The 15295-nt window shown below is 42.2% G+C and overlaps 1 protein-coding gene and 1 long non-coding RNA gene across 5 annotated transcripts in view; one reads left to right on the plus strand and one right to left on the minus strand.

The window, feature by feature from the left end:
- LOC144368130 (uncharacterized) overlaps nt 1-11624 on the plus strand; it is an 87626-nt gene extending 76002 nt beyond the window's left edge. The window contains exon 3 of the long non-coding RNA XR_013427903.1: nt 9134-11624. This is a non-coding gene — a long non-coding RNA (uncharacterized LOC144368130). The remainder of the gene's footprint in view (nt 1-9133) is intronic.
- The window catches only part of Tgfbr3 (transforming growth factor beta receptor 3), a 186971-nt gene that overhangs the window by 46233 nt on the left and 125443 nt on the right, over nt 1-15295 (minus strand). For all 4 annotated transcript variants that reach the window (XM_013359733.4, XM_013359732.4, XM_021728020.3 and 1 more), the window contains 2 exons: nt 6070-6253; nt 1461-1629 (listed from right to left, as the gene is read on the minus strand). In XM_013359733.4, coding sequence (XP_013215187.1) covers nt 1461-1629; nt 6070-6253 — 353 coding nt within the window. The remainder of the gene's footprint in view (nt 1-1460; nt 1630-6069; nt 6254-15295) is intronic.

The raw sequence follows: 15295 nt of genomic DNA on the forward strand, positions 1-15295 counted from the left end.
CTTCTTTGCGGAGCAAAAAGAGGCGGTTACTTAATGCAGCCACTGTTTGAAATGGACTTGAACGAACCAGAGAAGTTTACTTTTGAAGAAGAACTGTTGCTTCTTCAACCTTGAACACCTTCAATGTGTAACTTTCCAACTAGGCTATATGCTCAAAGTCCTTCAAAACCAGAAGTGGGTGGCAGTTCAGTGACGGGGACAGCTGGTGGCAGGGAGGAGGAAGTCATGGTGGTAAAGAAAAAAAAGAAAAAAGAAATAGGAAACTTCAGAATAAAATAAGAGGTAAAAGACTGGAGAATTTCTTGCCTTATATAAGTTTTGCTCAAGCCATTAAGAATTGGTAAGAATCAGATCTGCATTTATTTCCCCAAACTTCTGGACATAGTTATTAAAAACAAAACAAAACAAAACAGATGGTCAACCAAGGGATTGCTAGAACACTGATGAATGCAACCCAAACTTTTAAGAATTCAGTATAAAAGAAAAAAATTACTAAACAATAACATCTCTATCATTCTGAATTTAAGTGGAGAGTCCTTGTCTTGGTTTTATATACTTGTAACACATAAAGGGCTTAAAGGGCATGGTATACTCAAATGTAGCCTTGGGCTTAATATCTAAGCAAATTTGCCAGAGTACTTCTGTATCCTTTTTAATTTTCCACCAAATTCTTCATGTGGAACAGAATGGGATATTACCAAAATTGATCTGTAATTTATTCACTTTTGAAATCAAAACTTGATTATAATTTTAACTTTGAAATCCCACTACAAGTATCTTTAAATTTTTGAGTCATGAACCCAAAAGAAATACAGACTAGAGTAGGAGAAGGAATTATTTTTGTTTCCTTTTTCTTTCTTTTAAAAACTTCTCTAATTATTCTCAATAGGGAGGGCCAAATTTCTGGTCCAGGGGTAGGAAGGAGTTGGGGGGAGGTGGGCGAGAACATAGGAGAGAGGCAAGCTATATCTAATAGATTCTGGGCAAATCATCATGAAAGCCCCTCCCAAAACAGACAAGGAAACAGCTCTCAGTGCAGACACTATGAACAGAACTTTATTAAAAACAGAATTTTATAAAAATGATAATTATGTTAATAAGACACATTTTTGTAATTTTCTCAACAGAGATAACCTCAGTCAATGGGGATCATGATAGAAGAAGGGTGATTGTGTCTTATAATTAATGCTCAGAAATTTAGAACAGGCTTCTGGAACTTATCTGGAATATATGACACCTGAAGACAGATGTAGAATATAAATTGACACCACTGTGTCCTTACTCCCTCTTTAAAACTGCTGGGACCCACACCTGAAGCACAGATGGATCCCTCCCTCCTGCATTGGGAGGCCTGCACCGCTCTCTACCTCAAGCAAGGAAAGACCTTTACTCTCACCTCTCCACAGTTCAGAACACACACACACACACACACACACACACACACACACACATTTGCTCACCTGTAAGGGTTAGAGTTGGGAGTGATTAACTCAATGATGTGCACTTCTTTATCCTGGGGCTGGCTGGACATCACACAACCTTCTGCAGCTTTGGGCTGAAGGTACTCAGCAAGGTAATTGAGTGAGAGAAAATTCTTCCCTATGTTGCATGTGGGAGGGAACACTTGATCTGAAAGTAAAGAATTACAAGGTGATCTGTCAAACCACTGAGCCACCTGTAACCAGAATCAAAGGGAAAAAGGTGATGGTGAGACTGAGCCAGTGCATGACACCAGGAACCATAAGACAAAAAGAAGGATCTTAGCCTGTGACCTTCTCAACCACTGCTCTGAAATGCCTGCCACTAAGGTCACCAGTGTCCTCCCACTGACCAACCCTAGTGGCCTCTTTTTGTCTAAATCCTTTCCTTTCTTTTCCTAGTACCTTTCCTCTGGCCTGCATTTGAGTTCCTTTCACTGGAATGGTCTTCAAACTGTGGTGTGTGTCAGAATCCAGCTTTAGCTCCCATCCCTGGGAATCTCATTCAGAGCATCAAGGTGGTACCCTGGGACCTTTCTATTTTGAAAAGCTCTGTAGCCCATCCTGATGTACACAAGGCTAAGACCCTCAGCTCCTTCCTCAATCCCCCTTTTGTCTCCTATTTTCCTAGATGAGCTTGGCCACTCCAATGGTTTTCACTTGTACCTGGACTGTCACCCTTTTTTCAAACTGCAGACTTGTACTGCCATTTGCCCACAGAGCATTTCCCACCTAAAAATCTAATAGCTATTTCACAGTCAGCATACTCAATATTGAATCCTTTATCTACCCTATGGCCATATAAATGCTCCTCCTTGGATATTTGTAATTTCAATTAATAGAAGAACCAGTCATCTCATGAATTCTCTGGTCCACACATGCAGCATTAATCACTTCCTCCTGTTTATTCCCCACAGACCTTTCTACCCTGAAGGCTAAAACTAGGATTTCTGGGGAAACAGGGAGGACAGACTTTCACATTTCTCATAATTTTGACCCAGACAACTCATGTTTATACAGCATCTTACAGTTTCAAAATGCTTTTCCAAACATCATTGTGTTGAGTGCTGCTCACCACCTCCACTTGAGGAGGAGTGTCAAGGGTCTGAAGACACTCCCTCCATGGCACACACCATTTTCACAGCACTGGGCTTGATGGGATTTTCATCTCGTGGTTTAAATGTTTAAACAGAACTTGAAAGAAACTGCTGGCAGTCTGACAGCTGGGACCAGTGTCAAGGAAGTTCTAGGTGTAGCAAGATTTTCAGAAGGGGTAATTAATCAGAGACCTGGCACTTTAATCAAACAGATTTCTGCCTTTTTCATTTTAAGGATGGGATGCCAGGGTTCACATCCACATGAAAGTCTCACCTGAGAGTAAGGAATCATCCCAGGAAGTTCCGAGTTTGGGTTGACATTACTTCCCTCCCCAACTTGTGCAACCTCCCTTGTGCTGAAGTCTGAAGTGCACACTGTGACATCATAGCTCCAACCACTATGGCATCCCCAGCACCAGCTCCAGAATAGAGGGGACAGAGCAGTTCACAAGGACTGCTTGTAAGCTCATTGCAAAAGAGCACTGACTCTGCACTCTGCATTGTTTTCTAAAAACACCCGCAGAGAGAAAAGCCCAAGGCTTCACAACTTGGGCTGCTAGAGCCGCCTTCCTCCACATCTGCTGAGGGTTTTGCCAGATGTGCAGATGAGGTATGCACACCCTGCAGCTGCAGCCCTGTGATATCTCCCCCAGATCACAGGATGGAAAATGATATTAGCAGCCTGGCTGAAATTTAATCGAGAATCAGAAGGTAGGTGTATGGGCCAGAGAACTCAAGAGACTAGGACCCTCTTGGGATTGTGGCCTGCATTTCCAGTTCACAGGTGCAACTGGCTTATAGCTGCCATGTAATAGGCACATGGCATAGGTTTCCTGAGTTCATAAACAATGATGTGAGATTTGAAACGAATAACAAAAACTTCACCCATGTTGGGAAGCCACTAGGAAAGGTTTAATTGTTCCAAAGTTGCAGTTAATAAGGGCTCCAGTCCAGATGCCATTGTCACTAATTTGAATAAGCTGATCACTTTTGATCACATGTCTGGGTTTTTCCCCCCCAAATGACTTTCTGCATACCTGGCATCAAAATTCATACCAAGTGCCAAGTAGAAAGAAAATCACAAAGGGGAATCCCAAGTGGGAACCAAGCAAATTTATGGGGGTCAGGGGGATGAAACATCACATGGTTTATTTGTATTTTAAGAAAAGTTTAACAGATGACTTTGAGACTCAGAAGGGCATATTCTGAGAACAGGAATAAGCCTGGGAGGTAAAGTGAATGCTCTATTTTCCTGCTGTGGAAACTGAGGCTCTGATGGTAAATTTGTGTTGCTTGAGGCCCTAGTTATTAAGACCAGTTGGGATAGAAGTGCTACTGCTCAAGGCTGGGGTTGTGGCTCAGTGGTAGTGCGCTTGCCTAGCATGTGTGAGGCACTGGGTTCAATTCTCAGCACCACATACAAATAAATAAAATGAAGATCCATTGACAACTAAACAATATTTTTAAAAAATATATTTAAAAAGTAGTGACATTCCTCAATTCTTCTACTCTGTGTAGACAGGTGAAAACAGGCCTCAGATGTGAGGAGCACCAAAATCACCTGGAGCTCATGAAAACACCAACTCCTAGTACAACTCTAGGGTTCCTGATTCAGTTGGCCCTGGGAGGCCTAAGAAATGGGATCTCTAACAAGTTTCCAGGCAATGGGATCACACTTTGAGAACTGCCAGGTTTGAGCAAGAGGAAGCTCAAGACCTGGGGTCCCTGGAAATGAGGAGGGTACAGGCTAGGTAAGGAGGTTGGCTCAGCAGAGTCCAATCCAGGATGATACTAGACAACATTTCCAATGAGCCACCAACTTAATTAAGAAACCTTGCTCTCCTTAGCTGTTCCTCTACATGGTTAGTGACTTAGACCCCAGCTGATGACTGAAGCCAAATTCCAGAGGCTTCAAATCAGTTACTGGACTAGACACCAGGTCTTTAAGTTAATTTCCCCTACCTAGTGTGTACCTTAATCACTCACGTGACTTAACCCCTCGCCCACAGTGCAGGTGACTGCCATGCTTAGAAACTCATGTATTGTCAGAGGGATGAGGCCTCACAGCTAAATGTTACAAATTTTTCTTAGTCTGACAAATTCCAAGGGGTAATCAACATTCTTTCTGCTTCAGAAATGCAGAGCATTGGCCACAGCTTAGAAATTTTATGAAAAGAGATTTTTCATTTTGTCTCAATGGGGTCTGACCTCTATGATTACTTACCTGGCTACCATGAGAGCCGAGTGAGAAATTTAAACCCTTTGAACCCAACTCTTCTCTAAAACACTTCCTCTCATCCCAACTATACAAGCCTGCATCCACCAGCTCACTTTGATTTTCAGATTATGCTTGTGTGGCTAAGATTTAAAGCAGGCAACAAGCATTAGACTTAAGTCAGGAAACCTAGGTTGAGATTTGGCTTTGCCACTTGCTAGTGATGTGGATTTGAGAAAGTTCACATAACTTTCCACTAAGGTCTCTGTAAAATGGTGGGAATAATGTCTCCCTCCTGGGATTACTCTGGGGTTAAGCAGGGTATATGGAAAGTCCCCAGTGTGGCCTCTGCATGTAGCACACACTCCAACATCAGTATCTGCCTTTCTTGCACCTGTCTCAAAACACTTTAAACCAGCCTAGATCCAAAAAAGAGTTAGGAACAAGCATTCAATAACCCTTCCTCTCCTGCCATGCTGTTGATGGAGGTATGACAGATGCTATAGAATTCAACACAAAGCACTGGATGCTGAAGACCTGAAACATAATGTTCACATATCCCCTGATTTTAACAAGGACTCATTCACAAGAGTTATTTCCTAGTAACTTAAGGCATTCCCAATGTGCTCAACTAAAAATAATGATGAAAAGGTGTTTTTTTTTTTCAAAATAATAATAGGCTTTCAAAATTGAGTCATCAGATATTTATATCCCTCTGCAATGTGAGGAAATTTAAATGGGCAATTTCTTATCAAGGCCATATACTTCCTTTCTTCAATGCCTTGTCCTTGCAACAGGCATTAGTGTTAAAAATGTATTTAACACTTTTCCTCTGCTATTGTCCAAAATTTAACTGATATCTCAATACCATAAGCTGATATTGGCTCCAAACAGTTGCAGAATAATAGGGAAGAGGAAGTCCTAGCAACTGACCCATCCTGCCAGCTCCTTCCCTGCATCCATTACCACCATCTTCCCCTCCCCCCACACCCCCCACTTCTCCCCTTCCACTCACTTCTTTTCTGGTGTCTGTGGAGACACGTTATCTAAATCCTACACAACAATCTCCCCTTCTCTCAAATGCTACTCTTGGTTTCTCACTTGGTCATTACCAGGCCAGTTTCCACAGAGGAAAGGAAGAAGGGGAGGGGTAGAGAGCAGACCCTGCCAGCTCCAATATTCAGAATCCTATGATTCCTGGCTTCAGCCACCTGGCCTCAGAAAAGAAAACAACAGACTATCATAAATCAGTCATTAACTGAAGCCACTTAAAATTTACCTTCCCCCACTTTAATATAAATGTTTCTCGCTATCTTGAGTTCGGTGAATGAAGTCACTGCTCCATACTCCTTTCGGGCCCAATTTAACAGCTCCTCGTTTCCATGGGGGAAGTTCCTTTCTTCTGTTTCTGCTGTCAAGGAGAAGTTTCCTGGTGAAAACTGGACCACGGAGCCCTCAGACACCTAGAGGAAATAGAACTGCTTGTTTAACATGGCAGGTCACCCAGAGCTGAATGAGTAAAGAAAGCACTCATATGAGACCACCGATGGGTATTTGTCAATACCAGATTTTCTCTTCCCTTTGTTATCCAGGCTGATCTTTTCTTTCTTTCTTTCTTTTTTCTCTAGCAGTTGATTCAAGAAATAATCCCATGCCTAGTTCTCCCAGATAATGGCAAAAGTACTCACCCAAGATGTCCCTTTGAACATTGAAAGAACTTTGTGATGAGAGACTACATTGTGCCATATGAGCAATCATAAGAATTATCCTGGTTATTTTCCTTATATCCATATTGAGGATATACTGTCCAAGTACAGTTGGCCCTCCATTTACATGGGATTCATATCAATGGATTTAACAAACTACATATTTAAAATATTCTGGGAAAAATTGTACATGTACTAAATATGTACAGAATTTTCCTTGTCATTATTCCCTAAACAACCCAGTATAATAAATATTTACATACTATTTATACATTATTGGATAATATAAGTAATCTAGAAATGATTTAAAATATACAGAAGAATATGCATAGATTATATACAAATACTAATGTCATTTTATATAAGGGACCCAAGCATCTATGGAATTTGGTCTCCTGGAGATAGAGGTGATCTTGGAATCAATTCCCCATGGGTACCAAGAGTCAACTGATTGTAATGTGTCTCAAGTCAAGTGGAAAGTGTTGGTGGCCTTATGAGCTTATAATGGGTTTCAGTATCAGGGAAAGTGATCCCAAGGTTTGCTGGCAACTGAACATGACTTTCTGTGGAACAGTTGTGAGATCTGTGGACAGAGTCACCACAACAGGCACCACAGTGAGAGCCATTTTGGTTTATATTCTCCTAAATTCTGAGATTAGAAGAATGGCCAAAGGTGGTCAATCTTCCACTACATTCCTCTATTTCATCACAGTGAAATGAATGTGTACAACAGTTTATTTTGTAAGACCCCCAAATTCCAACAGATAATGAAGTCAAGAGGCTGTTAATCGAATCCTAATAAAACTTGCAGGATGATTTATGCAAGTCCCACATTACTGTTGGATGTATTTAGATCATCACTGATCTAGAACATCATGGTGAATAAATAATTAACACATTCCAAGGAGGAAAATCATCTTGTTGCTGTGCTATAATCAAACATAGTTGCTGGTAAAAATACGCATGTCATTTACTAGCATTTAAAAAGTAACTTATCTCATCAATGTTAAGGTGAAAACTCAAAATGTGGACAGAAAGGTTTTCAAGTCATAGAATTATAAATGTCTTACATGAAATTTACCAGGAAACTTCTCTTTAACAAAAATTGGGACTGAGATTGTGGCTCAGTGATAGAGCGCTTGCCTAGCATGTGTGAGGCACTGGGTTCAACACTCAGCATCACATATAAATAAATAAAATAAAGGTATATTTTTTAGAAAAAGATGAAGCTTATCTTAAAAAAAAAAACTAAGCAGTTTCTGAAGGGGTTATAAATAGACCAAAAAGAAAGTTGAGTGCATGATTGTGCAATGGCTCTATCATTTACAACAGCATTACAACACTAACATACACACAACAAAATAGTACAGACCCAACTAGTGTGCTAGACATTAATATTTTCTACTCAATCATATATATATATATGTGTGTGTGTGTGTGTGTGTGTGTGTGTGTGTGTATTTTAATGCTGGCAAACAATTCCATGAGGTAGTTACTAATGCTGTGACCTCTACCTTGCCTGCAAACTGGATTCATCTGAAGAACCTTTTTTAAATTTATTTTTAATAGGTATATTATAATTATACATAAAAGTGGAATTCATTGTGATACATTCATATGTGCACGTAACATAGATTGATCGATTTCATCCCACAGTTCTTCCCTTCTCCCATTTCCCCCTTTCCCTTCCTCTATTCCCTCGCTGTCCCTTCACCTGGAAAACTTCTAAATATTCTGATGCCCAGGCCATATCCAGGTGGGTGAGAATCTTTGGGTGGGGACCAGGCATCAACATTTTTTTAAAGCATTCTGGGTGATTCCCATGTCACACAGTCACCAGTGGTGTGGAAGGCACCGGGAGAGCACAGGCTCAGTGTGGCTTCTTAGCCAAGAAGTCCTGCTCTACACTTGGGCAACTCATACCAGCTGTTATCACCAAACACCTTCTGGATCCCTATCTTGAATCCCCAAATGACAGCCCCTTCTATGATCGAAATCAGGCTATTTCATACTTACTGAGGGCTTCACAGTTTGTACTGACTTGGAAATAAACTGTTTCACAATAGTGACCATTAACTGCCCTCCAACTATGCATTATGCACCCTAAAGTGCTATCAAGTGTGGTCATGACAATTTCTAACTGTCCTGATGCCAGTTCAGAGCAAAACCAGCAGGGAACATTTAGCTTTGACCTTGGCTTGATGTCACACACACATAAAAAAGCCTGTGAGCCTTCTTCCCACCTAACACTAAACCTGCCCACCTACGGGTAACTCCTCTGACACATGACACATAGCTGCTCATCAGCACTGAACCTCAGGCCATCTTTATCTTGTTGTCTGACTTTGCCCCACATGTAAAATCTTCTATTCACTAAAAAGCATTTGATAAAAGCATTTACAAAATTAAAACAAACAAACAAACAAACAAAAAAACACTGTTATCAAGCCTGGGGGGTGGGATGGAAGACAGTTGGGAAACCAAGTACAGAGGCCTTTGTCCCACTGCCAACAGTCTGGCTTTTGTGGGCAAGAATTCCTAAATGTTCCGCTGCTTGTGTCCTCATGCACTTTACAGCCATTAAATATGACCCTGTGTTTTAAATATGTTTCACAAGGAAAACATTTTTTTTTCCAGAGTGAAAGAAGTGACATATCACACTACCACATGGCAGAAGCCAGAAAGCAACAGTGTAAATAAGAGAAGAAATCAGATGCAACTTCAGAATGGAGGGACAACTGCTGATGCATGGTCAGCCCTGCCCGAGCACTTCTCCTCCCAAGCCAGCAGCCATAAGGTTCACAGACTCAGGGCTAAAGAATTTGGAAACAAAATTACCGCCACTCCTCAGGCACATTCCAATAAGAAGAAACCAAAGCTGCCAAGAGCAGTGAGGTGTCCCTGACTATAGGTCAGTGGAAATTTCCTGCTTCTGCAATGGTTTAGTCAGCACTGTCTCCTGACTGCCAGCTCTCCAGGGTCCAGAAAGGCCTCCCCCACGCCCACAGAGTTGTAGACGGTGTTGTTCAGGTGTTTCTCCCCCTTGATCTTCAGGACCTGTGAGGTAGGCTACCAGGACTTCCACAGTACAGAGGAAGGAACCTCCAAGAGGCTAATGGTCTACCTCAGGCCAGAGAGTCAACACCACCAGGAGAGGACCAGAATGTGAGACTTTTGATGCACAGTGAGCTTCAGTTTGAACTCACTAGCTTCCAAAGTGGATTTCTGCTCTTTCTTTCTAGCCGTTAAGATTCACCTTCTATCCACTAGTCTGAGCCACACTCATGAAACTAAGGAATTCCTTCCTCTTTCTTCTATGAGATAAGCCTTCCAATATCAGAAGTTCTTTATCACATGTTGATTCTTCAGGGCAACATTCCCAGCTTCAACTCCTCCCCAGACACCCTGGTTGTCAGATCTTCACCAGTATAGTCTCCAAAATATGCTGGGACAAGATTAAGGGTCTCCAAGTATGGTTTGACAAATGATGGTTAATTTTAGGCACCAACTTGACTATACTATGGGGTGCCCAGATATCTGATATCAAACGTTATTTTTAGTGTTTGAGGGTATTTGGGGATAACATTTAAATTAGTAGACTGGATAAAGCAGATTTCCTTCACGAATGAGTGTGATTATCCAATTAGTTAAAAGCCAAAATAGGAAAAAAGGCTGACCATCTCGGAACAAGAGAGAATTCTCCCACCTGACAGCCTTCCTACTGAACCATCATCTCTTTTGGATTCTAGAGACTTCTCCTGGGATCCAGACTGAAACTGGGACAACCGCTCTGCAGATTTAGGGTTTGCCACCTCCATATGAACAAGGGCTAGAGAATAAGGAAAACGGAGAAAGAAGAGAAGGGTTTTATACTTTTAACCATTGTAATGGTTAAAAAAGAGAAAGTCAATGAGAAGTTAAAGACCTGAAGGAAATGAAAGAGCAAGCCACACAGGCACCAGGGAAGGAGCTTTCCCAGGGGAGATGCAGTGAGTGCAAGGTCTGGCATGGCAAAGGACCAGCAAAGAGGCCAGCATGGATGGAGCACAGAAGCCAAGGGGGACTGGAGGGAGAAAAGGTCCCCGAGACCAGAAGGCCCTACAGGACCCTGGAGACCACTGCAAGAACTTCAGTGTTAGTCTGGGCGAGATGGGCCACCACTGAGGGTTTATTAAAACATCTACTAACTGTTTTATCAGCTATGTGGTCTAGACTGAGGGTGAGGAGGAGCAGCAGACCATCCAACTCCTGGAATACTCCAGGTGACTTCGTGCTGCTATAACAAACCTGAGGCTGGAGAATTTATAAACACCAGACATTTATTTCTCTGAGTTCGGAAGACTGGGAAGTTCAAGGTGAAGTTGCTGGCTTTTTCAGTATCGAATGAGAGCTGTGGCTGTCCCCTGCTTCCAAGACACAGCCTTGTTGCCATGTCCTCACATGGTTGAAGATGGAGGAGCAAAAGGACTGAACACTGTGACGCAGCCTCTCTCATAAGAACCTTTTCACGGAGGAGGCATCCTCACGATCTCATCACCTCCTGAAGGTTCTCCTCTTAATGATACGGCATTGGAGAGTAGATTTCACCATGAATTTTTAGGAGACATGTATATTCAAGCCACAGCCCCAGGCAAGAAACAGTGGCAGGTCACACTGGGGAGGTAGTAGTAAAGATAATGATACCTAAACCTATGTGTCTTTGTTTTGTCCTTCTCTAACAGCAGTAATTGTTTCAATATAAATGCAAACTCTCCTGATTATCTTTTAGACTTGTATTTCAAGTAAAAACTCTTTATTCTATTAGCTGTAAACAATGGGATTCCCTATGCACACATTCTGTGTGTTTTCACTGAAGTGCCTGAGAAGTCCATGCCTCACAGGTACTCTCCACACCCCTGTGAGGTCGCCCAGGTTGTCTGTCCAACTATCAAGTGACCCTACAGAACTGACTTCATTTTTCGAAGGGTATTGTGCGAGAATCTGCCAAGAACCTTCTGAAAAAGGTACATAGTTCTTCGACTCTCCAGTCAACACCTCAGACCCTGCTGTGATCTTCATGGCATATGGCACCCGTATTGGTTTAAAGTTTGTGGAACAAAACAGAATGTAAAGAGAATAGCAAACCCCATTAAGAAATAAAGGGAAAATAACTTTCTAATATGAAAAGGGTTTGCAATCATTATTGTAAGGGAAATAACTACATGGGTATATAAGACAAAAATCTGTTGTTCTTTATATTTTTGCCACTCTCAATAGTTCACCTTTGATTCCAGTTTCAGTGGGTGGTCTATCCATATCAACCAGTTCTCTAGCCCACTGAACACCTGCCAGTGTCATGTAATTAAATTTAATTCTAATACTATTTACCTTGAGAGAGTGTCACATCCCTCAGATCAAGGGCTCAGTCCCACAAGACTGGCCCCACATCAGAATGCCAACTGCAAGTTCAGATGAAGTGTACTTGTGACTGACCAGCATTAATATGAGGTTCCCACAACTGCCTCCTCATGTTCATTTATTTACTAAAAATGGCTCAGAGAATTCAGGAAAACACTTTGTTTACATTCACCTGTTTATTAAAAAGGAACCATCTCTGGACAGTCTGATGGAAGCCATGCATGAGGCAAGGTTTGGAGGAGAGGCTTCTAGGCCCTCATAGGACACCACCCTCCCAGCACCTCCATAGGTTGACAAACCTAGGGATGCTCAAGCCCCACCCTGTAGTTCAGGCATGTTTTTATGGCTTCCTCAAGTGGGCAGGATTGAATTAAATCATTGCTCACTGGTGGCTAAGTCAATCTCCAGCTCCATTTCCTTCTCTAGAGGTGGGTGAGGAGCTGAAAGTTTCAAGCTTTAATTGGTTGGTTCACCTGGTAACCAGCCCTATCCAGGCCATCCAAGAGACCCCCGCTGCTCATCTCATGAGCATAGAAAAAGTCATTTATCACCTTGGAGATGCCAAGGGTCTTAGGAGCTATGTGCCAGGAAATGGGAGCAGAACTAAATATATATCTTATTGTGTCACAATGAGTGAGTGTGGAATTGCTTGAAAAAAAAAAAAAGGTTAAGAACAAGGATTTTATATTTGGATAAATGGCAGAAACTTCCCAAGGCTATTTATTCCATTTCCCATCCTCCACCTTAGTCCTGGGTCCTTGCCATGCTACCCACCCATTTCTGGCCCTTCTGTGTCAACCAAACTGTTACAGTAACCAATACAGTTCCCTCTTTCTCTCCTCCACACTGTCAACTGAGGGATCTTTCTAAAAAGGAAACACTTAATGATGCAGAAAAGCTGATAAGCATCTTAATGTGGCCCATGGCCAGAGGGGGTCTTGCCCATCCCCCATTTCAAGCCACTTTCCTGTGTATCCAAGACTCACCATGTGGAACCAATCATACTTGCAGAACACATCATGTGACCACATGCTGTTGGGTCTCTTAACATCCGGCCCCCCCCCCCCCCCCCCCCCCCCCCCGCCTGGGCCAGACACCATCCTGCCTTGCTCACCTGCTGAGCCCAGGACCCTTGCGCAGCTGTCCATATGCCTTGTACATGCCTCCAGCCTATCCCCTCTCTCATGTGAATGGCTTCAGTTTATCAGCAAACCTGCTGCCTTCACTTGACAAAAAACACCACCCTGAGGGCCAAGGAAACACTTTGTCATTCTGAATCTCTTGTGGTGGTGCAGGACAAGGCACAGAGCAGAGACCCAATAATTGCTTGTGGAATGAAAGTTCAATGTTGTTACATACAGGAAAGGATATGCCATAATTTCTTCATTCCGGTTACCCAAACTCCTTGTTTCCCTCACTGCCCAGGACCTGAGTTTTGGGTCAGGCTTTAAAGCTAATGATTTGATTTTTCACCTCATAACTCTAGCTAAAAACCAATTATTAAAGCATATTTAGGAGTTCCATGTCTCCCCCCACAGTACACTGAACTTTCCTCCTGCTTGCTAATTAAAACTCAATCCTCTGACATTCCTTGACATGACAAATGTCTTCCTGTGGGAATGAACAGAGCATAGAGCTCCAAGGATCCTGGTTCTTAGCAAGGGTCTGTGGAAGGGGCGACCATGAAGCACCTTACGATGTAACAAATCCTGAGTTGCAGAGACACACCTGAGCTCCCTCCTCGCTTGAATATTCTTCCCTACTTGAACCACACATGACATTTGTATTTTAAATTCTGGTTATGCTACCAGACTTTTTTAAAGAGCAGAACATTATTCTATCTGCCAGTGCTGGGAGTTTTATTAGAAGAACTTACGGCTAGGCAATGAGAGCCAAGTTTATTATTTTTTCTGGATCAGATTCAATAACCTCATCCAAAAGTTTGTGAAAAAAGCAAAAGAGGCAACGAGCCCTTTTGTTTCCACACCTGTGTTTTAGCTTTAACTCTTAAAGTCCTAAGCAGATCCGTAGAAGCCTCAGGGTTGAACTCATAAGAGAAGTGCAGAAATTCTCGCTCATGGGCACTGCCTTTTCCTGGAACTAAGCTGCTGCTTCTTCTTAGCACTTATCTCAGCACATCAACTGACTCAGGCCTGGTGGTTGCATGACGGTCTCTCCTGGTCCTCTCCCAAGTTGGTTTGTTCTTCATTAGGAAGGACAAGAGGAACATAGCTGTGGAAAGTGCCACACCACAAGGCCTCATCTAATTTAAGCCCACCCATCCTACCCCCAAAATGAATGCTCCCTGATGAACAGTTCTGATGAAAATTCAGGCCACATGAGATCACAGGTAGCAGTTCTCATCTTCATTTTAACCTTATCTCCTTCAAGTCTATTCAAACATTACCTTCTTGACAGGGACTATCTAAAGTTAGAATGTAGGCTGGGGATGTGGCTCAGTGGTAGAGCACTTGCCTAGTATGTGCGAGGCCCTGGGTTCAATCCCCACACTGCAAAACATAAACAAATTGCAATGCAATCACCCAGCCCTCACTCTAGAAAATCTGGTTTCCCTAAGCCATCTTTACATTTTATTTTTGTCACATCTATCACACCTTCTACGATACCACATAATATACTAATTTATTATGTTTGTGCCCATCTTCTCTCACTAAAACACAAGCTCCTTCAGAGGCTGGCATCAAAGTCTGCTTTGGGCATGGGTATAACCCAAGCATTTGGAATAGTGATGAGCAGAAAAAAGACACTCAATAAGCACTTGTTTAAAGAATGAATCTTGAAGACTGATTAATTGGCAGGGCCTGCCTAAATACACTAGTAGGAGGCTTGCATTACATGTGTGGTCACATTATATCGCTATTGGACAGCACTGCTCTAGGTCCTCCTCTGCTAACCACTCTAGGTCCTCCTCTGCTACACCCTTAAGGAAGGATGTGTTTATGAACTGAGGATGACCATCTGCTTCTTGGTTTGGTCTCAGAAATAAATCAGTGTCAAGAAGACATCTCAAGCCTGGTGCTTCCCAAAGCATGACTTTCAGACTAGTTTATCACAGGCAGAAATAAGTTAAAATGCAGCTTCCAAGGTGGTGAGGACCTACAATCCAGGAAACCACATTATAATCCTCTTCCCACCACTGTGATTCCAGTCTTATTCAAGGAACAATGCTCTAGGTCATACACACAAATATTATTTAAACTCCAAAAAATCTCTATAAAGCTTGAATGAGATTGCTTGAAGAACAAGCAAAAACCTCCTCCCCTACTCTGATGGGAAAAAAAAAAAGCCAAGAGAGAGAAGGAAAAGCCAAGTTATGGATGGAGTCATCTTCTTACACATTAAAAAAGAAGTGGGTCTTGTGAAATAAGAGAAGCCACAGCT

The sequence above is a fragment of the Ictidomys tridecemlineatus genome, chromosome 11 (assembly GCF_052094955.1).
Source record: "Ictidomys tridecemlineatus isolate mIctTri1 chromosome 11, mIctTri1.hap1, whole genome shotgun sequence".
Taxonomy (NCBI): Eukaryota; Metazoa; Chordata; class Mammalia; order Rodentia; family Sciuridae; genus Ictidomys; species Ictidomys tridecemlineatus.